Genomic DNA, 26049 nt, shown 5'->3' with positions numbered 1-26049 from the left:
GTAAAGTGATATCTCATTGTAGTTTTGATTTGCATTTCCCCGATGATTAGTGATGTTGAACATCTTTTCATGTGCCTGTTGGCCATAAGTATATCTTCCTTGGAAAAATGTCTGTTCATATCCTCTGCCCAGTTTTTGATCAGGCTGTTTGGATTTTTTTGTTGTTATTGACTTGTGTGAGTTCTTTATATATTTTGGAGATTGACCCCTTGTCAGATATATGATTTGCAAATATTCTCTCCCAGTTTGTGGGTTGTCTTTTTGTTTTGTTCGTTGTTTCCTATGCCTTGAAGAAACTCTTTAGTCTGATAAAAAGTCTCATTTATTCATTTTTTCTTTTGTTTCCCTTGCCCAAGTAGACACGGTATTCAAAAAGATCCTCCTAAGACCACTGTCAAAGAGTGTACTGTCTATATTTTCTTCAAGGAGTTTTATGGTTTCATGTCTTACCTTCAAGTCTTTAATCCATTTTGAGTAAATTTTTGTGTATGGTGAGAGATAATGGTCTACTTTCATTCTTTGCATGTGGCCATCCAGTTTTCCCTGCACCATCTATTGAAGAGACTTTCCTTGCACCATTATATGTTCTTAGCTCCTTTGTCAAAGATTAGATGTCCATAGATACTTGGTTTTATTTCTAGGCTTTCAATTCTATTCCACTGATCTGTGTATCTGTTTTTGTACCAGTACCAGGCTGTTTTGATTGTGATAGCTTTGTAGTATAATTTGAAGTCAGGGATTGTGATGCCTCCAGCTTTGTTCTTTTTCCTCAGGGCTTCTTTAGCTATTCAGGGTCTTTTGTTGCCCCATATGAATTTTAGGATTCTTTGTTCTATTTCCGTGAAGAATGTCTTTGAGATTCTGATTGGGATTGCATTGAATCTGTAGATTGCTTTAGGTAGTATGGACATTTTAACTATGTTTATTCTTCCAATGCATGTGCACGGAATATCTTTCCATTTCTTTGTGTCATCATCAAATTCTTTCAATAATGTCTTATTGTTTCCATTGTATAGGTCTTTCACCTCCTTAGTTAAATTTATTCCTAGATATTTTATTCTTTTTGTTGTGATTGAAAATGGGATTGTATTCTTGAGTTCTCTTTCTTCTAGTTCGTTATTAGAGTATAGAAATGCAATTTATTTTGTAAGTTGATTTTGTAGTCTGCAACTTTGCTGCAGTTGTTGATTATTTCTAATAGTTTTCTGATGGATTCTTTAGGGTTTTCTTTGTATAAAATCATGTCGTCTGCAAACAGTGAGAGTTTCCCTTTTTCCTTGCCAATTTGGATACATTTTATTTCTTTTTATTGCCTAATTGCTTTCGCCAAAATCTCCAATACTATGTTGAATAAAAGTGATGAGAGTGGGCACCTTTGTCTTGTTCCTGTTCTCAGAGGAATGGCTTTCAGTTTTTCCCCATTGAGTGTGATGCTGGCTGTAGGTTTGTCATATATGGGCTTTATTATGTTGAAGTGCTCACCTTCTTTATCCATTTTATTGAGAGTTTTTAACATAAATGGATGTTGGATCTTGTCAAATGCTTTCTCTGTGTCTCTTGAGATGATCATGTGGTTTTTATTCCTCATTTTGTTAATGTGGTGCATCACATTGATAGATTTGCGGATGTTGAACCATCCCTGTGTCCCTAGTATAAATCCCACTTGATCATGTTGTGTGATCCTTTTAATGTACTGCTGTATCTAGTTTGCAAATATTTTGTTGAGGATTTTTGCATCTGTATTCACCACAATATTGGCCTGTAATTTTCCTTCTTTGTGTTGTCCTTGTCTGGCTTTGGGATCAGGGTGATGTTGGCCTTTTAAATGTGTTAGGAAGTGTTCTGTCTTCTTCAGTTTTTGGAATAGTTTGAGAAGGATAGGTATTAAATCTTCTTTTAATGTTCAGTAGAATTCTCCAGAGAAGCCATCCGGTCCTGGACTTTTATTTTTTGGGAGGTTTTTGATTACTGTTTCAATCTCTTTACTTGTAATCAGTCTATTCAGATTCTCTATTTCTTCCTGATTCAGTTTTGGGAATTTGTATGAGTCTAAGAATTTATCCATTTCTTCTAGATTGTCCAATTTGTTGGCATATAGTTTTTCATAGTATACTCTTATAATCCTTTGTATTTCTGTGGTATCCATTGTAATTTCTCCTCTTTCATTTCTAATTCTATTTATTTGAGCCTCCCTCTTTTTTCTTAGTGAGTCTGGCAAAGGGCTTGTCAGTTTTGTTTATCTTCTCAAAGGACCAGCTCTTAGTTTCATTGATCCTTTCTGCTGTTTTTTTTTGTTTGTTTGTTTCAATTTCATTTATTTCTGCTCTAATTTGTACTATTTTCCTCCTTCTGAGGACTTTGAGTAATGTTTGCTCCTCTTTTTCTAGTTCTGCTAGGTGTAGTTTAAGGTTGCTTATTTGAGATTTTTCTTGTTTGTTAAGGTGGGCCTGTATTTCTATGAATTTCCCTCTTGGGACCACTTTGCTGCATCCTGTATGAGTTGGTATGGTGTATTTCCATTTTCATTTGTCTTCAGATATTTTTTGATTTCTCCTTTAACTTCTCAATGATCCATTTGTTGTTCAGTAGCATGTTGTTTAGTCTCCACATCTTTGTCACTTTCCCAGCTTTTTTCTTGTAGCTGATTTCTAGTTTCATAACTTTATAGTTGGAAAAGATGCTTGATATGGTTTCAGTCTTCTTAAATTTATTGAGGCTTGCCTTGTTTCCCAGCATATGGTCTATCTTTGAGAATGTTCGATGTGCGTGTGAGAAAAATGTGCATTCTGCTGTTTTGGGATGGAGTGTTCTATATTTATATATTAAGTCCGTCTGGTCTACTTTTTCATTTAGTTCCACCAATTCCTTGTTGATTTTCTGTCTGGATGATCTATCTATTGATGTAAGTGGGGTGTTAAGGTCTCCTGCTATTATTGTGTTGCTGTTGATATCTCCTTTTAGGCAAGTTAAGAGTTGCTTTATGTACTTTGGTGCCCCTGTGTTAGGTGCATATATATTTATAAGTGTTATGTCCTCTTTGTGGAGTGTCCCTTTTATCATTATATACTACCCCTCTTTGTCTCTCCTTGCCTTTTTTATCTTGAAATCTACTTTGCCTGATACAAGTATGGCAACATCTGCTTTCTTTTGTTTGCCATTAGCTTGGAGTATTATCTTTCACCCCTTCACTCTAAGCCTGTGTTTGTCTTTAGAGCTGAGATGTGTTTCCTGGAGAAAGCACATTGTTGGGTCTTGTTTTTTAATCCGTCCAGCCACTCTGTATCTTTTGATTGGAGAATTCAATCTATTTACATTTAAAGTGATTACTGATATATGAGGGCTTAATGCTGCCATTTTGTCACTTGTTTTCTGGTTGTTCTGTATTTCCATTGTTTCTCATCCCATATATTTTGGACTGCCAATTCAGTTTGGTGGCTTTCTATGATATTTTCTCTTAATTTATCATTTGTGTCTTTGTTCTGATTTTTTGTTTAGTGGTTACCATGAGGTTTGTATAACAGATCTTGTAGATGAGATAGTCCATTTTCTGATAGACTCTTATTTCCTTAGTCTAAGCAGGTTCCGTCCCTTTCCACTTCCTCACCTAAGTTATTGTTGTCACAACTCATTCTGTTTTGTGTTGTGACTTTGTGTTTAAAATACATGATTATATTTATTCTTGATATTTCCCTTCTCTTTATCTTTAATGTTATAATGAAATGTTTGCTGACCTGTTCTGATAGAGAGTTGCAATTTTCCGATTTTGTCTGCCTAATTAACTCCTTGCTGAAGGCTTTGTAAACTCTTTTATTTTTTTCCGGATAAGAGAGCCTTTTTGATCATTTCTTTTGGTGGTGGTGGGGGTCTTGTGGTGATGAACTTTCTCACCTTTTGTTTATCTGGGAAGATTTTTATTTTTCCATCATATCTGAAGGATATTTTTTCTGGATAGAGTATTCTTGGCTGAAGGCTTTTGTCTTTCAGAATTTTGAATATATCATTCCACTCTCTCCTAGCCTATAAGGTTTCTGCTGAGAAATTTGCTGAAAGTCTGATAGGGGTTCCTTTGTAGGTTATTTTCTTCTTTCTTGCTGCCCTTAATATTTTTTCTTTGTCATTGGCTTTTGCCACTTTTACTAATATATGCCTTGGAGAAGTTATTTTTACATTGATATAATTAGGAGTTATATTAACTTCTTTTACTTGTCATTCCAGCTCCTTCCACAGGTTTGGGAAGTTCTGAGCTATTATTTCTTTGAACAAGCTCTCTGCTCCTTTCTCCTTCTCTTCTCCCTCTTGAATACCTATAATACTTGTGTAGCATTTCTTAATTGAGTCAGATATTTCTCAGAGAATTTCTTCATTTCTTTTTAGTCTTAGTTCTCTCTCTTCCTCCATATGAAGCAGGTCTATATTTCTGTCCTCTAAATTGTTAATTCTCTCCTCCATAATATCAGTTATTTAAGGACTCCAGATTTTTCTCTATCTCATTCATTGTGTTTTTCATCTCCAACATTTCTGATTGGTTTTTCTTTGTAGTTTCAATGTCTTTTGTGAAGAATTCCCTCTGTTCATTAATTGTCTTTCTGCTTTCATTGAACTGCCTTTCTGAGTTTTCTTGTAACACGTTGAGTTTTTTAATGGTAGTTATTTTGAATTCTTTGTCATTTAGATTGTAAGTTTCTGTGTCTTCAGGATTGATTTCTAAGTATTCATCTTTTTCCTTCTTGTCTGGAGTATTAATATACCTCTTCACACTATTTGATGGGGTGGATTTGTGTCTTCGCATAGTGATGGTGTTTGGTCACAGATTCCTCATGCAGCCGCTGGTGGGGAGCAGGAGCTGTGTATTCTGAGCCTGCCATGATCCCTGGCTGCTGTGCCTGTCTGAGCCTTGGCCACTCATTGGGACTGCAGTGGCACTCTGGGCTCTCCCACTGAATAGGAAAGTGATCTTTTTGGGATCAGGGCTACCACCACCTGCTTCCACAGTCTCACCGAGGCGTGCTCCTACCTTTGGGGCTGCATTGGTACTATGGGCATTCTCAGCAGCCAAGAGGTTGTTTGCCCAGGCTTGCAGATCCACCGCTGCCTCTTCCTAAGTCCCACCAGCCATTGTGCTTAGTGCACAGGGCCTCCCCACTGGGCCTGAGCCTGGGCCACTCATTGGGACCATAGCAGCACTGTGGGCTGCCCCACATGACAGGAAGTGATTACACAAGGGCTCAGGGCTGATGCTGCCTCCTCTCACAGTCCTGCCAAGATGGACTTCCACCTTTGGGGCCATGGTGTAAATCTGAGTTTTTTCAAAAAAGCATTTTTCTTTCAAAAAGTATTTGAGAACCAATTAGATGACCAACACAGAGTGAGGGATTTTAACCTACAAGAGAAATTATAAGATTTATTTATTCCACAAGTGTTTTCTGATATTTAGCATGTGCCAAGACACACACTAGAGGCTAGGCATGCAGAAATAACTGACATCAGATATGATTATACGTCCTCAAATCGGAAAGGAGTTAATGTTTGCTTTATTGAGCAGCAATCATGTGTTATGAGGATCGAATCCTTATGACAATCTTGTGAAGAAGCTGAGATTAAACCATAAACCAGCAAAATGCAGTTAAGTATCATGCCTAAGGTCACTGATCATTAAGTGGTAGAGCTAGTGTTTAAGCCCAGGTGCACTGACTCCAAAAGCAACACTCTATCACAATTTGTTTCCTCGAATTGTAAAGATTCTACCATCTCATTATGAACAAAGATCTGTACACACAGGTAATGAGAGGACCGTTGGGACAGAAAACAATGACAGGTGTCTGTTTTGTCTCATGCTCTCTAAGGGCTGGTTTGCTCTAGAAAAGAGAGATCAATTTGGCCTGGAGGAGCAAGGGACACCTTTGCACTCTTTGCCCTGGTTCCCACAGATTTCCATTCAGCCCAATGCACGTTGATTGAAGGGCTACTCTGTGCTGCCTTATGATGCTACTCAAATAGACAGACGAGAGCATGTTTTTGTTATGGTTTCCCACGACTGAAGGCAGATGCTACCAGTTCTTAAGTCTGTCTTTAGGGAATCTTTGTATTGTTTAATGGTCTGTCTGACAGCAGCTATTTGTGCCACCCTACTGGCAGCAGGAAATTGTTTGAAGATTCTTCTGTTCTCAATACCCAAGACATGACAAGCCTAATAAAAGGGTGCTCATGTCAGAATAGCCTTTTTTCCCTTTGTGTGGGCCAAATACCGTCTAGCCCTAAAATTGACAAATGGGGATGCTCTGTATAAAAAGCATCACTAGTGAAGAAAAACATTGAGCAATGTTATAGGAGTCTGAAGTGGCTGGGCTTAGCTTCAATATTGTATAAGTGTTACTATCTCTGTCCAATGCCAGCTCCTAACACATACATATGTCTAAATTCCTCATTTGAAACTTTTTTGCTTGATTGAGGGGAGGCATTCAGTGTAGTGGCTAGCCCTGGTGGTCTAATGGTTAAGATTCAGTACTCTCACCGCTGGCCTGGGTTCACTTCCCAGTCAGGGAACCATACAACCTGTCTGTCGGTTGTCATATTGTGGCAGCTGCATGTTGCTGTGATGCTGAAATCGATGCCACCAGTATTTCAAGTACCAGCAGAGTCACCCATAGTGGACAGGTTTCAGCGGAGCTTCCAGACCAAGACACACTAGGAAGAAGGCCCTGGCCACCCACTTCCAAAAATATTGACCATGAAAACCCCGTGAATAGCAGTGGAACATTGTCTGATAGAGCGCAAGAAGGTGAGAGGATGGTGCGAAAAAACCAGGCAGGGTTTGGCTCTGCTGTACGCAGGGTCCCTAGCAGTCGGAATCAACTTGAAGACACTAACAACAAATTCAGAGTAGTATTAAGTATAGATCATTCAAATGCAGTAAACCAGGAGACTTCCCACCTGGCAACAGACAGCTAAATGGCAACTGTGATATTTAGTAATCCTTCCACACAAAATAGTCAACACATGAGCCCGAAAAGAAGAAAGCTGAAGCAAGATAAAATTGAGGCTGCTAACTACCTCTCAGGGTTGTCTACTTTGACTTTTTGCTCCTTTTAGATGGTGTGTCCCATGAATACATTGCTAACTTCATAGTCAGGAATGTGAGCTCTGGATTTAGACTGCCTAGGTTCAAATCCTGACGACATCACTCACTGGCTGTGTAATCTTTGGTAGTTACTCTCTCTTTGCTCACTTCCTTCATCCAGAAAACGGAGATAATACTCATTACTTTATAGGGATTGTTGTAAGGGTTAAAGGAGATATACACACAGAGGGATTAGAACTTATCAGCTTAGTTATCATCATTGGCCATTTTAATCCTTTCTACTCCTGAAAAGGAAACGAGATATCTGCAGTTTGCTTCCTAATTCTTTTTTTTTTCCTAGGAAGATGTGCCCTGAGCTAACATCTGTTGCCAATCTTCCTCTTTTTGCTTGAGGAAGATTCACCCTGAGCTAACATCTGTGCCAATCTTCCTCTATTTGCACGTGGGTCACAACCACAGCATGGCTGCTGACAAGTGGTGTAGGTCTGCACCCAGGAACTGAACCTGGGCCACCAACGTGGAGTGTGTTGAACTTAACTACCAGGCCACAGGGCTGGCCCCTTCCTTCCTAATTCTTAACACCATAGTGGAGAGAACAGGGCATAGGAATGAAATGCAGCATGGGCTTTGCCACAAAATGGGATCATTGCTGGAGTCCTCAGCCCAAAAGGCTAAGGCTAATTTAAGGAAAGTGTAAAGTTTCAGGAAAGAGTCAGGATATCAAGGAACATTTGGATAAAATTGTCTGAGTGCTTCACAGTTAAATGAGAAGCCAGGGTAGTTTAATCCAGGAGTTCCAGGTGAAGATGTATAAATATACAGGAATTAATGGGAAATGGAGCCACCAGAGACTCCTATCCTGAGGTGCTTTATACCTGTATTAATTAGCTAATTCAATTTACATGTAGATTTCAGTGCAAATGGCACATTTGGAAAACAAATGTTGTGGCATAGAGCAAATAATTAGCTTAGGAATTTGTATTTATCTCCTTGGGCTGCCATAACAAAATACCTTACACTGGGAGGCTTAAATAACAGGAATCTATTTTCTAATAGTCCTGGAGGCTGGGAAGCCTTAGATCAAGGTGTCAGCCAATAGCCGTCCTCCCAGCTTGTAGACTGCCAACTTCTCGCAGCGTCCTCACACTATACAGAGAGAGAGCTCTCTGGTGTCTCTGCTTATCAGGGCACTAACCCTATCATGGGCCCCACCCTCAGGACCTTATCTAAACCTAATTATCTCCCAAAGGCCCCATCTCCAAATAGCATCACATTGGTGGGTAGAGCTTCAACACATGAATTTGGGGGACACAATTAAGTCCACAGCAGAACTGACAGTGAAATTAATGCGTTGAAGCATGGTTTGCCCTGTACCTCCTTGAGGTGTGCTGGTATGCACATTAACATGGCTCACATGGAGTAAGTTATCTGAGTGCTAACTGTTTGGTATTGTTTATTGTAAATGCACACAGTTGGGTAGGATGTACAACTTAAAAGCCAAACCATTCAAGTGAGCAGAATTTCCCCACCTACCACTTAGCCATGCTCCAGCTCTTCCATCAGAAATTGGTGATTACTAGAGTGGCAGGAAGGGTGTCATCATGGAAAAAACTTAAGCGTGAGAAGGGATTGCTTAAACATGCATGCAGAGCTCTGGGTGGGAATGCAAAGAACCTGCACAATCCCTCCTCCACAGCCGAACATCTGTGCTGTTTTTGTCTCCTCTGGACTGAAGGAGAAATGTTGAGGGTTGGAGGAAGGGGTAGTGGGGAAAGTAGGAGAAAAAGAGGAATGAAAGAGAAGAAACAGTGCATTAGCACAAAAGAGTGAGAGAGCAGGGAAAAAAAGCCAACAAACCACAGAAAGAAGACCCTCACCTCCCTACTCATGCTCTTCTCTTGAGCTCAAGCGGGTCTCTGACACCCCAACACCAGCAGTGTTGGCGGCTTCTGAAGGAACCTACTGCCTGTGAGAAGGAAGAAGACTGCATGCTTGTAGGAAGAAACACTTCAGATACCAGGGGAGGCCGCAAGCTCCACAGCACTGAGGCAAGGCCTCCCTGTCTCTCTGGTACAGTAGATGAGAATAAGTCTGTCTGCTGTGTGTGGAAACAGGTCTGTTGGTTTCTGCTTAGAATAAGGTGGAAGTTCAGTCCGGGAGAGGGAGGGTGAGCGAGCACTAAAGAGGAACTGAAGAACTAGGAAGAACTAGATCTTTTGAAGAGGATGTCCTAGGCTACCCAGGAAGTCGCCTCAGATCTTCCTCTTCTCATTGTTGGACTGCAGCAAATCCCTCACTTAGAACTTCTCAGCCTTCATCCAAATGCACGGAAACCTTGAGAGAGGACCACGAGGAAGAGGAAGATGGTAGCAGATTAGATAAGCAGTGAGAAGTGATAGATGTTGTAAGGCAGCTTGACAAGACAGGAGATGGTGTGACTGAATGAATCACTAGCCTAGTGCAAGGCAAGAACCTTCATCCTGAAGAACCACATCCTCTTGTGGCTTCTAGGCTGCTTCCTGTGCTGCTCACTGAGAAAAAAATCACCCAGATTAACCTCACTTCCTTTTCTGCTAGGCTTTGCAGGCTAGTAAATCAAGGGACAGCTATAGAGCATGTATGAGCTGCAGCGAGGCATTTGAACAAGAAGGAGCAATGTGGCATTTGTGTGACTCCACAACTGACTGAATGACCACACCCACAGTATGGTGACTAAGGCGCCATGTTTACCTAGAGGAGATCTCCCCAGGTTGTGTTCAAGTGCTCTGCCTTGTTTGGCATTTTCACTGGCAACTTTGATGAAGTCCAAGGGAGCAGGCTTGTCAAGTGTTCAGTGGACACAGAGTCAGGAAATAGCACTAATAACTCAGCCGACAGGAACAAGGTTCAAAGAGATCTAGACAGGTTAGGCTGGTGGATCAAAACTAACAAGATAAAAGATACAATCCATAGTTAAGTTCAAGTAATTAGCCGCACCAGGTAAGGGAGACTTGCGTTCATGTGTGAAAAATAAAAGCAGTGGTTTTGGTTGATTGCACATTCTATGTAAGTTACTAGTATGACATATTTGTTAGAAAAGAAAGAAAAAAAATTTGAAGCTCTATATTGTGTATATAAAGCGATCATATCCAAAATAAAGGAGATGATTATCCATGGTATTCTTCATATTGAATTCTATTTTCAGTGCCTCCAATTAAGCCAACATTCATTGAACGACACTGGTGAGGGGATCTGGAGGGAGGAAAAGTCATTGCAGCGGTTGGAGTAGTTTCTTTGAAGAATGAGAATATGTGGGGAGTATGGGGAGGACGAGATAGCCGTATCCAAACATTTGAAAGTGACATTCAAAAGAATTAAGTGTATTATGTGTAACTCCAGATGACTAGTGGAAGTTTCAGACAGAAAGATTTCTACTCAATATACATGAGGATTAACCAACATTTTGAGATACCCAAATAGCAAATCTGCTATGACCGGAAGTTTCTATGCTGAAGCCATTAGGGATGATGTGGAGGGGACTGGGTGGGCCCACTAGGTGACCTTAGGGTCCCTTGCCCTCTAGGGTGTTATTTATTTCACTTAACATATATTTATTGAATTTCTATGTGCTGTGTATACAGTGAGTGGCGAGCAAAACAGAAATAAGTCCCCACTCTCTTGGTACTTACACATGCAATCTATGGAGGAGAGAGAAATCAACAAGTAGACAGACAACTTAGTACAAACTGTTACGCAGAAAGCAAACAGGGTGCTGAGATGGAGAATAAGGAAGCCCCTCCACAGGTAAAACAGTCAGGGAGAGTCTCACTCAGGTGATGTTTAAGCTGAGACCTGAAGGATGAGGGGCTAGGCTTTTAAAGAACTAGGAAAAGCATCCCAGGCAGAAAGCCCAACAGGAACAAAGGCTTAAGGTTAGATGAAGCTGGACACACTGAGGAACGGAAGTCAGGGCAGGGTGGCTGGAACCTAGGAGGCAGGGAATAGGACTCAGAACAGGAGAGGGAGACGTAGGCAGGGCCAGATCATATGGGGCCCCAGTGAACCAAGATGAGGATTTAAACTTTTTTCAAATTCAATAGAAAGCCACCGGAGAGTTTTAAGTGAAAACTAACAGAATCAGATTCATGTTTTTAAAAGGTTAATGAGTTCTTTAAGACCATTTTAGTACCAAAAAATAGCAGCAGAAAACAGAGGCTGTGCTGTTCCAGTTACTAGGTTAACTCAGGAAGGAAACGCAGGGAGAACCTGTCAGAACTCTAACAGAGTTTCCTCAGCCCCGAAGATCCCAGCATCTAGGGAGCCTCAAAACCTCATGGCAAAAGTCTTTGGAGCACTGGGCGGTGTATTCATTCACAACTTAAGAACCTGGAGGGGCCGGCCCGGTGGCGCAGCGGTTAAGTTCACACGTTCCACTTCTCGGTGGCCCGGGGTTTGCCAGTTCGGATCCCGGGTGTGGACATGGCACCACTTGGTAAAAGCCATGCTGTGGTAGGCGTTCCATGTATAAAAGAGAGGAAGATGTATAAGGTAGAGGAAGATGGGCATGGATGTTAGCTCAGGGCCAGTCTTCCTCAGAAAAAAGAGGAGGATTGGGAGTAGTTAGCTAGGGGCTAATCTTCCTCAAAAAAAAAAAAAAAAAAGCAACCTGGAATCTACTGCGGTGCCATTTGTTGCCTTCCAGGAGAAATGCAGCTCGGGTTGACTGCCAGGAAACAAGGTCAGAGACACAAGAGGTCTCGAACCTCTAGGTTAGGTGTAATTTGTAGAGGCAAGGGTTTTAGGAAAAGAGTGAGAAGTGTCCTTGTTTCCTATGTTTGGAATTAGGGTTGAGGATAAGGTTAGAATTAAGCAAAATAACTACTATAGAGTTAAGGGAAAAGGGGAAAAGAGATCTTGCTATAAAATTTGAAATTAGATACCAAAAAGAGAGTGGAAGAAATAAGGAAAATAAAAGAAAGAAAGTACTAATTACAGGAAGATCTGGATTAAACAGCTAGATTGAGTTTAAGAGGTGCTGTGGTGGAGGTGTGGAGAAGTGGGTCCCACAACTCCTTTACTGCTGACAATAACATTGCACGTGGTATAGAAAAATGGGAAAAAAGAAAAAACCACCAATAATCCTACCATCTTAAATAAGCATTATGATTATTTTGGTGCATTCCCTGTTACTTTTTCCCGTGTGTCTGCTTTTAATGTCTTTACTGGGTTTTTCTTTAAATCATAAGAGCAATACATGTGAGTCATAGAAGATAAAAACTGCACTGATCTCCCACCCCAACCTCTCAGAAGTATATAAATGGAATTACACAATATATAGTCTTAAAAGTTAACCACTTGTTGTGGTTAAAAATATTTTCTACATGACTATAATAATAGTCTATATGCAATTTTGTTACTTAACATTATATAGACCATTACTATTTCTTTCATCTCTTTGGATTAATAACAATAATGTCATTTTTACTTAGGTTTTAGTTTAAGTTCCATATAAACCTTTAAAAGAAAAAGGCTTTCAAGACCATTTAAAAAAGAGGAGGAGGATGGCTAATAAGCACATGAAAAGGAGTTCAACATCAATCGGCATTAGGAAATGCAAATTAAAGCCAAAACGAGATACCACTTCACAACTACTAGAATGACTATACATTCACGAGTTGCTTAACAACGGATATATTCTGAGAAATGTGTCCTTGGGCAATTTCATGTTGCACGAACGTCATAGAGTGCACTTACACAAACCTAGATGGTATAGCCTACTACACACCTAGGCTATATGGCACTAATCTTATGGGACCACCCTTGTATATGCAGTCTATCATTGGCGGGAACCGTCATTATGGGCGCGTGACTGTAATAAAAAAGACAGACAATAACAAGTGTTGTTGAGGATGTAGAGCCCCTAGAACCTTTATACACTGCTCATGGGAATATAAAATGGTACAGCCACTTTGGAAAACAGTTTGGCAATTTTTTAAAAAGTTAAACATAAACTTACCACATGACCAGCACTTCCACTTGTAGGTATCTATCCAAGAGGAAGGAAAACAAATATCCACATAAAGACTTGTTAATGTTCATAACATTATTGCTAATAACTCCAAAGGGAAAAGATCCAAATGTTTATCAACTGGTAAATAAATACAACGGAATACTATTCAGTAATAAAAACAGTGAAATACTGATACACGCCACAACATGGATGAACCTTAAAAGCATTATGCTAAATGAAAAAAGGCAGGGGCAATAGACTACATATTGTATACTGTTTATATGAAATGTCCAGAAAAGGCAAATTTATAAAGACAGAAAGCAGATCAGTGTTTGCCTTGGTTCTGGGTGTGTTAGTGGGGACTGACTACATAGAGGTTTGAGGGAAGTTTTTGGGATGATGGAAATGTTCTAAAACTGGAGTGTGGTGATGGTTGCGCAACTTCATAAATTTACTAGAAAAGCATTGACTGTACACTTACCAAAAAGAAAAGTAGATGAAGGAGGGCCTGCTTTGAACAGTTTTGGGCATGTTTTAAGACCAGTGAAATTTGGAAACTCATACAAAATACTGGTACAACAAAAGAATTTGTAAAGTCTTTTGGCTTTTCAAATTATAACCAGATTTGTCCTTACTATAATACCCTGACTGTGTCTATGTCAAAGGACAAGTTTAAAACGGTCGTATATCTGAAAGGCACAAAATGAAAGGAAACTGAATTACTATTATGTATCACAAAGCAAAAAGAATGAAACAACAGAAGAGGCGGGCCTTGTGTTTGGTTTTTGTGTTAACATGCTGCTACCTAGTGATCATTTATAAGATGGCAGGACTTGGTTTGTTTTTCAGTCTTGGATTTTCTGGGCCATGCCTGTATTCCACAAATATCTGAATGCTTGGCTAATTGTAGGTTAAATATCTGAATGACTCTCTGAATATTTTATGCTTCATAAAAATACCGTAGTGGCAAGAACTGGATTGGGAATCTCAAAAATGTCTTCCAGACCCTATATGTCCAGTGTCTGCTTTGCAACTGAGCCAGAACAAGATTAATCTACGGGCCCCACATGGTTCCAAAGTTCAAGGCGTGACCTTGGGGTGAGCTCCTAACTATGCTAAACTTTGGCATCCTACTTTTTAAAATGGGGATAAAAGAATACCCACTGCCAAGGTAGCTGTGAGAACTAAATGTGAAAATGCATATAAAAGAATTTACACACTTCAGAAAAAGTTAGGCTACACTGATGGTGCCCTTTAGTAATAACATGCCTCACAGGCAAAAATCCTTTCTCTGTCATTTAAAATGTGTTCCTCCTTCCCACCCCATCCCAAAGTAATGAGCAAAAACTCAGAGGGATGCACGTTCAGAAAATGAAATATACTTCTTAGAATTATCAGCTGATTGGAAAAACACATTTGGACAATTTATTAAAATAATGAGTAAAGATAAAGGCTGCATAGAAGCTGGAATTTTACAAATAACTTAGAATCACTGCTTATTTTTAAACAGTACAGATAGTGACAGATACGTTAAGGGGTGACTATTCTAGCTGAGCCTCTCACCACCAGTATCTTACAGATGTCTGACACGTTTAACATCTGCAGCCAGCACAATCTGACCAGAGAAAACATAATTCTTTCATTTTGCCAAGAATTTAAACGTGTTTGCACCACTCTAGATTTTCTTCCATAGGTCAAAGAACCACTCTGCTTAAGGATCTACCCCACCTGAAACTAAAGAGTTTCTACTATTTTACTCCTTCACTCATTATATTTCCTTAGGATGTCAAAATATCTAGATGATTAATCTTAGCTTTTATTTTCCATGCAGATGTTTTGGCATTGTTTATACATTGAGGCTTTTTGTTTGTTTTTAACAGCTTTATTGAAGGGTAAATTAGATACCATGGACTTCACCTATTTAAAGTGTACAGTTCTCTGGTCTTAGTAAATGCATACAGTTGTGCAGCCATTACTACAACCAGTTTTAGAACAATTCCATCATATACTTTGCGTTTGACCAGCCTCATATGGAAAGAATTTATTGGATCATTAACTCGTGGATTTAAACCATCTAGCTCTAGGACCTATTCATTTTGAATAAATCAAGCTTTAAAGAAAAACAGACTCAAAGCTCCCAAGTTTACTTAAAATAGAAGTCCATGATGCACACTCTCCAAAGGTCGCTCCAGGGGTCTGCAGGTTAATTAAGACTATAAAGTAAAAATACAAATTTAAGAATAAAAGTTAATTCACATGCACTAACGTATGTGTATATTTTGAAAAGTACATATTAATTCATCATAGTTTATGCTGATATTATGGCCACCTTTCACCCAATGACAAACTTGTTTTTTCACTTTTATAAATATGATTAGGTGGGATAAATTGTCCAGGGCCTAAACATTTTGATTGAGCACATCCCAAATTTATGGAAGAAATACTCCCCCTTCTGTAATTGGCTGTGCACACTTTCGTGGGGCTGGACCTGCAGAGGAAGAGCTTCCTCCTTAATGGGATATTTAAGAGGCACTGATTTTGTCTTATTTGTTTCAAAAAGCTATCATTCAAGAAATAATTAAATTAGCATGCCCCTCATCCTGCAAATCCAGTATTCATGGTCTACTTCTCCCAATACAGCTTCTATTAAATATGTACATAAAAATCTCTGAATGAAAATGCCTCTATTTACTTACTTGGTTTTTGCTCCTCTCTTATCTTTAAGTGTATCCATAGGTGTTTTAGAGGGGTAGTTCTTTGTAAATTAACTCTCCTTTGGTTCCAGACACATCTTTATCTAGCCCTGAAGTTTACTGCTAACTCCACTCATCTTGACATTTAAGTACTATTTTATAGTGTTATTTAAGTGTTCAACATGTACCAGTTCAGTCTCCTCCAAAGCCTGAGTAAGCTCCTTGTGGTTAGAGTTGTTGTAAACTTTGTGTCTATGTGAATAAATGAATTTTATATTTCTCAAGCCCCTAGTCCACATTGGGCACACAAAAAGCTATTTAATAAGTATTTGTTTAATTAATAAATGATACCTCAGGTTTGTCTCCCCTCCTCCAGACCCCCCGTGACATTTACATTCATCACATGGCCCAGACTTCCTAGACATGACAGATTTTCTGTCCATCTGTCCCCATAAGTACAGTTGCACATGCCACAACGTATGTCTCGACATATGGTCCTCAAAAGCTGTAATATGAAGGCATTTCTATTGCAAAAAGTTTCTGATTTCTATTCCTCCCTTTTGTTAATAGATTTGGTTACGATTTCAAATAGAGTCCCCTTTCTTTTAACTTCACCTCCATTTTCAATATTAGAAAAGCATACTAGTCGAAAAAGTTTGACAATACAAAATGTACAAAGCAAAATTCCCTTTGCCCAAAAGTAAGCTATTGCCGCCGTGTAGTCTCCACTTTGTCACTTACAACTCAGGGCTCCTACACTGAGCGCCTAGAGAACATTCAGCACATGCAGGAGGCAGCTCTGCGTCCCCCGGGCACCTGTCCATAGACCGCCCACTCGCTAATTCTGTGACCTTGGGCGAGTCGCTCAAACTTCTGTGTCTCGAGGTCCTCCAGAAAATGCTGCCCACCTCAGCAGGATGTCGAGAGAGACGTGTTTGTGTAAGCACTCTGTGAAGTCTAAAGCGCTAGGCAAATTTAAAAGCTTGTGGTGGGGCCCTAGAGAAGTCTTTACGCCTGCTCTGGGACAGACTCCAGTTCACCGCGCAGCTTTCAAGGACGCCCCATCACCCTCACCCACAGCCCACCTTGACCCCGCTCTCCCCGGAAGGCCAGCCTGTCTCTAACCGGCCTCCAGCTTCAGCCACGGCGCCCCCGCACCCCAGCCCACTGCTAGCGCTACCACGCCTCAGATTTGATTTCGGCGCGCGCCGAGCCAGAGGGCGGCTGTGATTGGTTGGAAGTGAGAGAACGTCCTGTATGATTGGCTGATAATAACTAGAGCGGGGGTTAAGGCCGCGGGCGGGGAATTATGGGGTTTGAGACTGCGGAAGGTGGATGATGATTGGTTCCTGAAGGAGGAGGGCGGAGTAAAAGGCGGAAGCAGGTGTTGGGCGGGGCTTCTCGTGAGAGGTGTGGAGGAGCGTGATGGAAGTAGTTAAGTGTCCGGAGCACGGTAAGCGGCCGGGCTTGGTGTCCCCCGGAGTCTTTCAGTCTAGCGTGGCGTAATCGTTGTCGACCTTCTCTCCTCAGGGACCCTCTGCTTTTTGAAGACAGGCGTCCGCGATGGCCCGAATAAAGGAAGGAGCTTCTACGTGTGCCGGGCAGACACATGCGGCTTCGTGAGGACCACCGAGTAGGTCTCGAACTGGGCACCGTTCCCTGCCTCCGGGGAGGAGCCGCCGGCTCCCTGCTACCCGGCGCCACAGGGACTAGGAGAGCTGGGGCCCCTGGGCTGTGGAGCCAGGGCACTTTAAGTAGTTGGCAATCCCAGGATAGAGTGGCGTGTTCGGGAGACGCTCCACTAATGTTTGCTGGTTACTTTCCCTCTCTAGGCCCCCGATTGCCCCACTTGTAAAATGGAGGATCGGCTACTTCTGGATCCTTCTCCTTTCCAGCTCTGAGTTTCTATTAACCTGTCAAGCCCTGACCACTCCCTTTTCCTGCTAGTACATTACCCTCCCCCCTTGACCTATTTAAGCGAGGACTTACAGGCGTAGTAGAAAATAATTGGCCCCAGTTTTGCACTGTAGTTTTAGGCTGAACTGGGTTTTAAATGTTTGAGGTTAAAACACTCTGGTGGTCAGATTAACAGCCTCTTTTAAAAATAAGATTCTTGGCATTTAAATGGTGAGACTGATAATCCAAAAAGACAAGTTATTTTGGAGATCAGTGCTGAAAGAAACGTCAGAAATCTGATTCAGCACTTTGGTTTTACAAAATTGAAAGTGGAGACCCAGAGATGTTAAGTATTTTCTTTAAAGTGAGAAAAATTAATACTATTCTAGTAAAGTGTTAATGTTTTCACAGTACCAAGTGTCCACAGTCTATGTGAAATTCCCTTTTTTTTAGTTTTATTAAACTTTTTTCTCTACGTGAAATTTCAAACTGTAACATCATTAAACCTTTTTTTCTGCTCTCTACTGAAGTTAGTAGATAAAAGTTATTTCTGTTTCATGTAAGGCACATAATAGATATCAATACTACAAAATAGTGTTTTTTTGACATATATGTTAACTTTTCATGGTTCCCTTATATGATTTAGATGATTTGTGTCTTTGTTATGCTTTGAAACTAAGTGAAAGACTGAATCCGTTCACAGATTCAGAAAATAAACTTTTAGAGAAAATATTTTCTTAGCCCTCTAATAAGTTCTTTTATTGGGAAGAAATTGCTGGGATCCAGTTTAATACAAAGTGATTTTGGGTAAAGCACTGTCAAATTTTAAAATAAAAAGGACCAACTAAAAGTACTCAAGCTATCGACAGCGTATCATTATGTCCACGTTTGCTATTTATTTCTAATTTCTGTGCTGAGCTTCTTAGGTTCAGCACCTCGCTCAAGTTTCCTGAGACATGGAAGCATGTTCAGATTAGTGGGAATTAAGCATTAGTGGTAGCGTAAGACTGGGTTTTATATTAAAAGAAGCATGCCCTTATATAGAGTGTCATTTATGCAGATGTACTGCTATACAAACTAGTACAATAGTATTGGGCTTGAAGACAATCACTTGATAAACTTGGCCTGTTTGGAATATGTCTGGTAATCAGAATATAAGGAGGGGCTGGCCCGGTGGCTGAGTGGTTAAGTTCGCCCGCTCTGCTTTGGCGGCCCAGGGTTTCGCTGGTTCGGATCCTGGGTGTGGACATCCCACTGCTCATCAGGCCATATTGAGGCGGCGTCCCACATGCCACAACTAGAAGGACCCACAGCTAAAAGTATACAACTGTCTACTGGGGGGATTTGGGGAGAAAAAGCAAAAAAAAAAGAATATAAGGAAAAAGAAAGAAAAAAGTGTCACAGGTCCTATGAGAGTACTTCAGACCTTCACAAACCTATTTACTCTCAAATGTTAGGTATAAATTATTTCATAATAAAACACTGGAAGGGAGGAGTTAAAAAACTTACACCAAGCATGAAGCAAATTAGTGGAGTGTGTTGCTAGTGTGGGTAGGTGACCACCACCAGGTGACAGCTACAGGTTATTAAAGGAAAAAGGATGATGGAAGAACCTGGGGAGAACTACAGGCAGCCTTAGATACATCAGTCCCTCCTGGGGTTATCACACAGCACGGTATAGTTAAACTTGAGTCATCAATAAAAAGATAGATTTATTGTAATGCTTTATTTTGGGGCGGGGGGAAAGATGAAAGCTGTGGACCCTTTTCCCAGAGGAATGCACGTAGACATAAAAATGTGTGGGATTTACAGACCCAGGGGAGGCCATACATGGACTGAAGTTTAAAACCCATAGTTTGGATTTAATTTTAGGATGTAGACCTCTATTCTTTGCCTCCTAAAACAAAATTGCGATTTTTTTTCCTCTAGCATTCCTGTTTCTCATTGTTTGTTGCATGAGGACTTTGTGGTAGAGCTTCAAGGCTTGCTTCCACCACATGGCAAGAAAGAATACAGGTAAGGGTCCGGAAGGAACATCGAAGTGTGTTTGCTTTTTTTGTTCTTTGCCTGGATGAGTTACAGCCCAGGTGTTTTCCTAGGATTGGTTATTCTTTAGAAGTCTTTATTAAAAGACGAATAGGGGCTGGCCCTGTGGCTGAGTGGTTAAGTTCATGCTCTCCACTTCGGCGGCCCAGGGTTTCGCTGGTTTGGATCCTAGGTGCAGACATGGCACCGCTCATTAGGCCATGCTGAGGCGGCGTCCCACATGCCACAACTAGAAGGACTCACAACTAAAATATACAACTATGAACTGGGGGGATTAGGGGAGAAAAAGCAGGAAAAAATAAAAAAAAAGATTGGCAAGAGTTGTTAGCTCAGGTGCCAATCTTTAAAAAAAAAAGACAAATAGTATTTCTCTACGTATTGATATCTCCTGGGCTGGCACCCCTGACTGCTGAACAACTGGCTGATCTGAGAGAAGCCTGACCCTGGTTAACTTCAGGATGACCGCTCCACCTTCCTCCCTCTCCACTCTCAAGGAGCCAACGCATCAGCCCACCAGCAGTCATGGACTTACACTAATTTGTCAACTTTCTCATTCCAGTAGTAGAATGAGGAAATGTGTAAAGATGTCTAATGTATGTTAAGAACTCAATAAATGTTCATTTCCCTTCTTTTTTATGGAACTCAGAGGAAGGGCCGAGACGTCTGTATAGATGGCAGTCTATATAGATGGCATGCATATTGAAAGATAAGTAGGAATTCACTAGGGGCAAGAACTGAGGTCATTTAACAGATCAGTACCCTGCATTAGGGTCCAAAGGCATGAATAGGGAATTGCAAGCATTTGTTTCAGTTTAGCAGATGTTTGAATGGAGACTTCAGAAGATAAGGCAGGCCAGGAAAGCCGGAGCCAGATGTGATAGTCTTTAGATAATATGTATTCAGTTCAGAATTGATATATTCTGGATTGATATTTTTTCCAAAAAATATAGGCATTCACGAACCGTGTTCACAATTTTTACATAACTGAAAACTGTCTATTCTACTATTTTTTTAAACTGAATTATGCATACAATAAGATGCACAGATCTTAAGTGTTCAGCTGGTTGAGTTTTGAGAAATGTATATGCCCATCCTTATAACCAAGACCCCAGTCAAAATATAGAGTATTTCCATTACCCCGTTAGGTGCTGTTAGATCCCCTTCTACTTCAGCCCCCCCCCCCAACCACAGGCAACCACTCTTTTGATTCGTACTGTATGTATACTTTTGTGTCTGGCTTTTATGTAACAATATCTGTGAAATTCAGCCATGTGGTTGTATCAGTAACTCATTCTTTAAATTGCTGAGTTGAATTCCATTTTATGAATACCACAGTTTGTTTCAAATGCTTATTTGCCATTTCTGTATATCTTCTTTGGTGAAGTATCTGTTTAAATCTTTTGCCCATTTTTTTCTTAGAAATTTTTTTATTGAGATAGTTGTAGATTCATATGCAGATATAAGAAACAGTACAGAGGGATCCCGTGTAGACTTTACCTAATGGTAACATTGTGCAAAATTTAGTATATCACAGTTAGGATATTGACTGATACGATCCAGTGATATTTGTAAACATAGTTTTACTTGTACTAATTTGTGTGTGTGCGTACATTTAGTTCTATACAGTTTTATCACGTGTGGTTTCGTGTATTTGCCACCACAATCAAGATATTGAACAGCATCACCATGGGATCGCGCCTGTCGTCCTTGTATAACCACACCCACCTCTCTCCCCCTCCTTACCCTTGGCAACCATGAATCTGATCTCCATTTTTAAAATTTTGTCATTTCCAAAATGTTACATAAATGGAATCATACAGTGTAACTTTTTGGGATTTTTGCCTGTTTTAAAAACTGTTATTTGTCTTTTTAATATTAAGTTGGAAGAGTTCTTTACATATTCTCTATACAAGTTCTTTGGCAGATAGATGTATATATTGTGAATATTTTCTCCCAGTCTATGGTTTTCATTTTCTTGTCTTGAAAAACAGAAGTTTTTAATTTTTCGAAGGTCCTTTTTATCATTTTTTTATAGTTTGTGCTTTTTGTCTTCTTTCTGAGAAATCTTTGCCTACCCCAATATCACAAATTTCTCCAGTGGTTTCTTCTAAAGTTTTATAGTTTTTTTGTGGCTTTTTTTTTTTATTGAGGCAACACTGGTTTATAACATTATATAAACTTTGGGTGTACATGATGTTTCAATTTCTGTGTAGACTACATCATGTTTACCACCCAAAGACTAATTATCGTCTGTCACCATACACATGTGCCCTATACCCCTTTTGCCTTCCCCGCTCCGCCTTTCCCCTCTGGTAACCACCAATCTGATCTCTCTATCTATATCTTTGTTTGTTGTTGTTGTTTTTATCTTCCACTTATGAGTGACATCATATGGTATTTGACTTTCTCCATCAGACTTATTTCCATTAGCATAATACTCTCAAGGTCCATCCATGTTGTCACAAATGGCAAGATTTCATCTTTTTTTTTTATGGCTGAGTGGTATTCCATTGTGTATATATACTACATCTTCTTTATCCATTCGTCCCCTGATGGGCACTTGGGTTGTTTCCAAGTCTTGGCTATTGTGAATAATGCTGCGATGAACGTGGGGGTGCTTGTATCTTTCAGTATGCATGTTTTTGTGTTCTTTGGGTAAATACCCAGCAGTGGAATAGTTGGATTGTATGGTATTTCTATTCTTAATTTTTTGAGGAATCTCCATACTGTTTTCTGTAGTGGCTGCACCAGTTTGCACTCCCACCAGCAGTGTATGAGAGTTCCCTTCTCTCCACATCCTCTCCAGCACTTCTTGTTTCCTGTCTTGTTAATTATAGCCATTCTGATGGGAGTGAGGTGATATCTCATTGTAGTTTTGATTTGCATTTCCCTAATAATTAGTGATGTTAATCACTACTAGTAATGTATCCTTACACAATCATGTGCCTGTTGGCCCTCTGTATATCTTCTTTGGGAAAATGTCTCAGATCCTTTGCCCATTTCTTAATTGGGTTGCTTGTTTTTTGTTGTTGAGTTGTATGAGTTCTTTATATATTTTGGATATTAACCTCTTATCAGATATATGATCTGCAAATATCTTCTCCCAATTGTTAGGGTATCTTTTCATTTTGTTGATGGTTTCCTTTGCTGTGCAGAAGCTTTTTAGTTTGACATAGTCCCATTTATTTATTTTTTCTTTTGTTTCCTTTCCTAATGAGATATGGTATTAAAAAAGATACTGTTGGGGCCAGCCTGGTGGTGCAGCAGTGAAGTTCGCACACTCTGCTTCGGTGGCCTGGGGTTTGCCAGTTCAGATCCCTGGTGTGGACCTATGCACTGCTTGTCAAGCCATGCTGTGGCAGGCGTCCCACATAAAATAGAGGAAGATCGGCACAGATGTTAGCTCAGGGCCAGTCGTCCTCAGCAAAAAGGGGGGGTTGGCAGCAGATGTTAGCTCAGGGCTAATCTTCCTCAAGAAAAAGAAAAACAAAAAGATCCTGCTAAGATCATTGTCGAAGAGTGTACTGCCTATGTTTCCTTCTAGGAATTCTATGGTTTCAGGTTTTACATCAAGTCTTTCATCCATTTGGAGTTAATTTTTCTGTATGGTGTAAGATAATGGTGTATTTTCGTTCTTTTGCATGTGGCTGCCCAGTTTTCCCAGCACCCTTTATTGAAGAGACTTTCCTCATGGCTTTTTTTTTTAGTCTATTATTTACCTCAAGTTAATTTGGGGTATCTTATGAGACAGGAGTAGAAGTTCATTTATCTTTCCATATTTTATTGAATGAATGTTACTCAATTGTTTCAGCACTGTTTTTTGAAGACTTCCCTTTCCCCATGGAAGTGCTTGGCACCTTTGTGAAAAAGCAGTTGACCACATATTTGGATCTATTTCTAGACTTGCTTGTCTATTCCATGGATTCATTTCCCTATCTTACACAATCAGATAAGATAGTGTGAGTCTTCCAGCTTTCTTCTTTTACAAGATTGGCTTTTTTAGGTCCTTTGAATTTCCATATAAAATGTAGAATCAACCTTTTAAATTTCTACAAGGTTTCCATAACGCACTGTTGGGAATTACATTGAATCTGTATAGGTCAGTTTAGGGAGAACTGACATTAATATTGATCTTCCAATCCATGAACATGGTGTATTTATTTATAACTTTTAAAATTTATCTCGACATTATTTAATAGTTTTCATTGTAGAGTTCCTATACCCTTTTTGTTAAACTTAGTTCTCAGTATTTTTGATTTTTGATGCTATTGTAAATAGAATTTTAAAAAATTTCACTATTTGATTGTTTTCTGCTGCTACCGTGGGGCTGGTAAGCCTCCAGTGCATGAAATCAGGATGTTCTCCTGAGGCCTGACACTGTTTACATACTCCTGGGGTCCTTCTACCGTGGAGAAACACTGTTCTAGGTGATAAGAAGCCACTGAAGAAGTTTTGATCCAATTTGCATTAAAAGAAGAACAATGGAGGATAATTAGAAAGTGAAGTCACTGGAGGCAAGGAGACCACTGAAATAGTAGGTACAATTGAATGCCTATTACATGGAGTATTTATTATCTCTTATCTTCATAGAATCTTCTGTGATAGGTTTCAATTTCTGTGTTTTACAGGCAGATGAAGGAACATTTAGAAAGGTTAGAAAAGGAGTCTGAGGTCCCATGGTTATGAAGTGGCGTTGCTGGGATTCAAACCCAGGTCTAACAGATTCCAGATCCATCCCTTTTCTCTTAAGTGAGAGATGATGGGCTTGGATTGAGGCGGTGGTGGTGGAGTTGGGTGCTGAGACTGGAGAAAACTTCCTGAAAGAGAACTGATTAGACGCGTGTCCTAGTAGGGCATTTAAGCGTGCTGCTTCTTCCATTTTCTCACCTGGAATGTGACCATGAGAGTCCCGACTTCCTGGGTTGTGAGGATTCAGTGAGGTCATGTGTGTGATGCACTTACTCTGGGTTTGATGCATTGTCAGTGCTCAGTTTATGGTTGCTAAGTTGGGGTTTATGAGTGGTGAGTTTACCATTAAGCAAGAGAAGGAAGGGACGGTAACATCAGTAGAGGACTGGACTGTGTGGCTAACACACAGCTTTGGACTAATCATGTCCTACATATATGTGAAACCCGCGAGAAAAGTGAGTGTGCGTCTCCGAAGAAAGGTTTGGGCTGAAGATAGAATTTTGAGAACTTATCATTTAACATTCTTCATACTGGGTAGATGAGGCTGAGAGGTGATCATTATTTTAAAATAGGGGGTGAGAAAGTATGCTAAAGGTATTTCTTTTAATCCAAATCTAGAACACTATTACTAGGAAGTACTTACTGGAGCTTTAAAATGGTTGTTTTAAGACAAATAAAATACAGTTCTAAAACACACAATGAATTAAAAACAAAACACAATAAAAGCAAAGTACCTTATTAAGTAGTACAGGCTGGGAATTCAAACAGAAATAGATAAGCCCATGTGTGATGACTTCCTTACCAGACAGTAAGGGCATTTAGCCCGAACCCCTGTAACTCTAGAGAATGACCTCTGGGAATACAGCCTTTTCTTCCCCAAAACTGGGTTTTATTTTCAAGAACTTAAAGTACTTTACATCCTTAAATTAATACCATATGTTTAAAGTTTAATATAGCTAGGAGACAGGTACAGCGGAGTGACGGAGGGAAGGAGTAAGCCAAGGTGAGGGTGGGATGCCCATTTTTCGTACCTTGGAGCCTAGCTGCATTTGTGTGCAGTTCTTTGACATAAACACCAGATGGTACCACTCACCAGTGTTTGACCGACCCTCCTGTCATGACTCTCTATGTGCGGGCAATAAAGAAAATGATAATAGTCATTCAGTAGAACCAGAGGGAAGAACTCTTGCCTTGACATGAATGATGTGGCACACTTTGATTTATAAATGTTGGACATTGTCACTGAGTTCATGTTCTCTCTTCTCTTCTTTCTCTCTTTTTCAACTTTTATACTCAAGGATATGGGGTTAAAATAAATGGAAATACTTTTTTAATCTATAAATGTGTAAAACAACTTTTAGTTCTTTAAATAACTGGATGTAGTGGGATGTTCACAATATTTCATTTTTAATAACATTTGAATCTTTGCATGTCTAGCAAACTCCTTGCGTGGTTGGTTACTAGGTAAAGTTGTCGTGCAGATTATCTAGCCCAAAGATGACTGTCTAGGCTGATGACAGAGAGGCATTTGGACCTGAGCCAGACCCATGCAGAGGGACCTCAGGCCCCACCAACCCATGAAGAACCCCACTTGCTAACACCAGAACTTGATAGGTGCTGTCGGGTATCATGCAGTAGAATAGAAGTAATCCTTATAA

General features: G+C 40.0%; 1 protein-coding gene across 1 annotated transcript in view; it reads left to right on the top strand.

The window, feature by feature from the left end:
- The first annotated feature begins 17111 nt into the window (after window positions 1-17111).
- TTF2 (transcription termination factor 2) overlaps window positions 17112-26049 on the top strand; it is a 40235-nt gene continuing 31297 nt past the window's right edge. The window contains exons 1-3 of the mRNA XM_001917696.6: window positions 17112-17213; window positions 17291-17393; window positions 19586-19672. Coding sequence (XP_001917731.4) covers window positions 17186-17213; window positions 17291-17393; window positions 19586-19672 — 218 coding nt within the window. The 5' untranslated portion in view covers window positions 17112-17185. The remainder of the gene's footprint in view (window positions 17214-17290; window positions 17394-19585; window positions 19673-26049) is intronic.

Source organism: Equus caballus, chromosome 5 (genome assembly GCF_041296265.1).
Source record: "Equus caballus isolate H_3958 breed thoroughbred chromosome 5, TB-T2T, whole genome shotgun sequence".
NCBI lineage: Eukaryota > Metazoa > Chordata > Mammalia > Perissodactyla > Equidae > Equus > Equus caballus.
The sequence above is the reverse complement of the archived record's forward strand: the minus strand, read 5'-3'. Positions and strand labels throughout refer to the sequence as shown.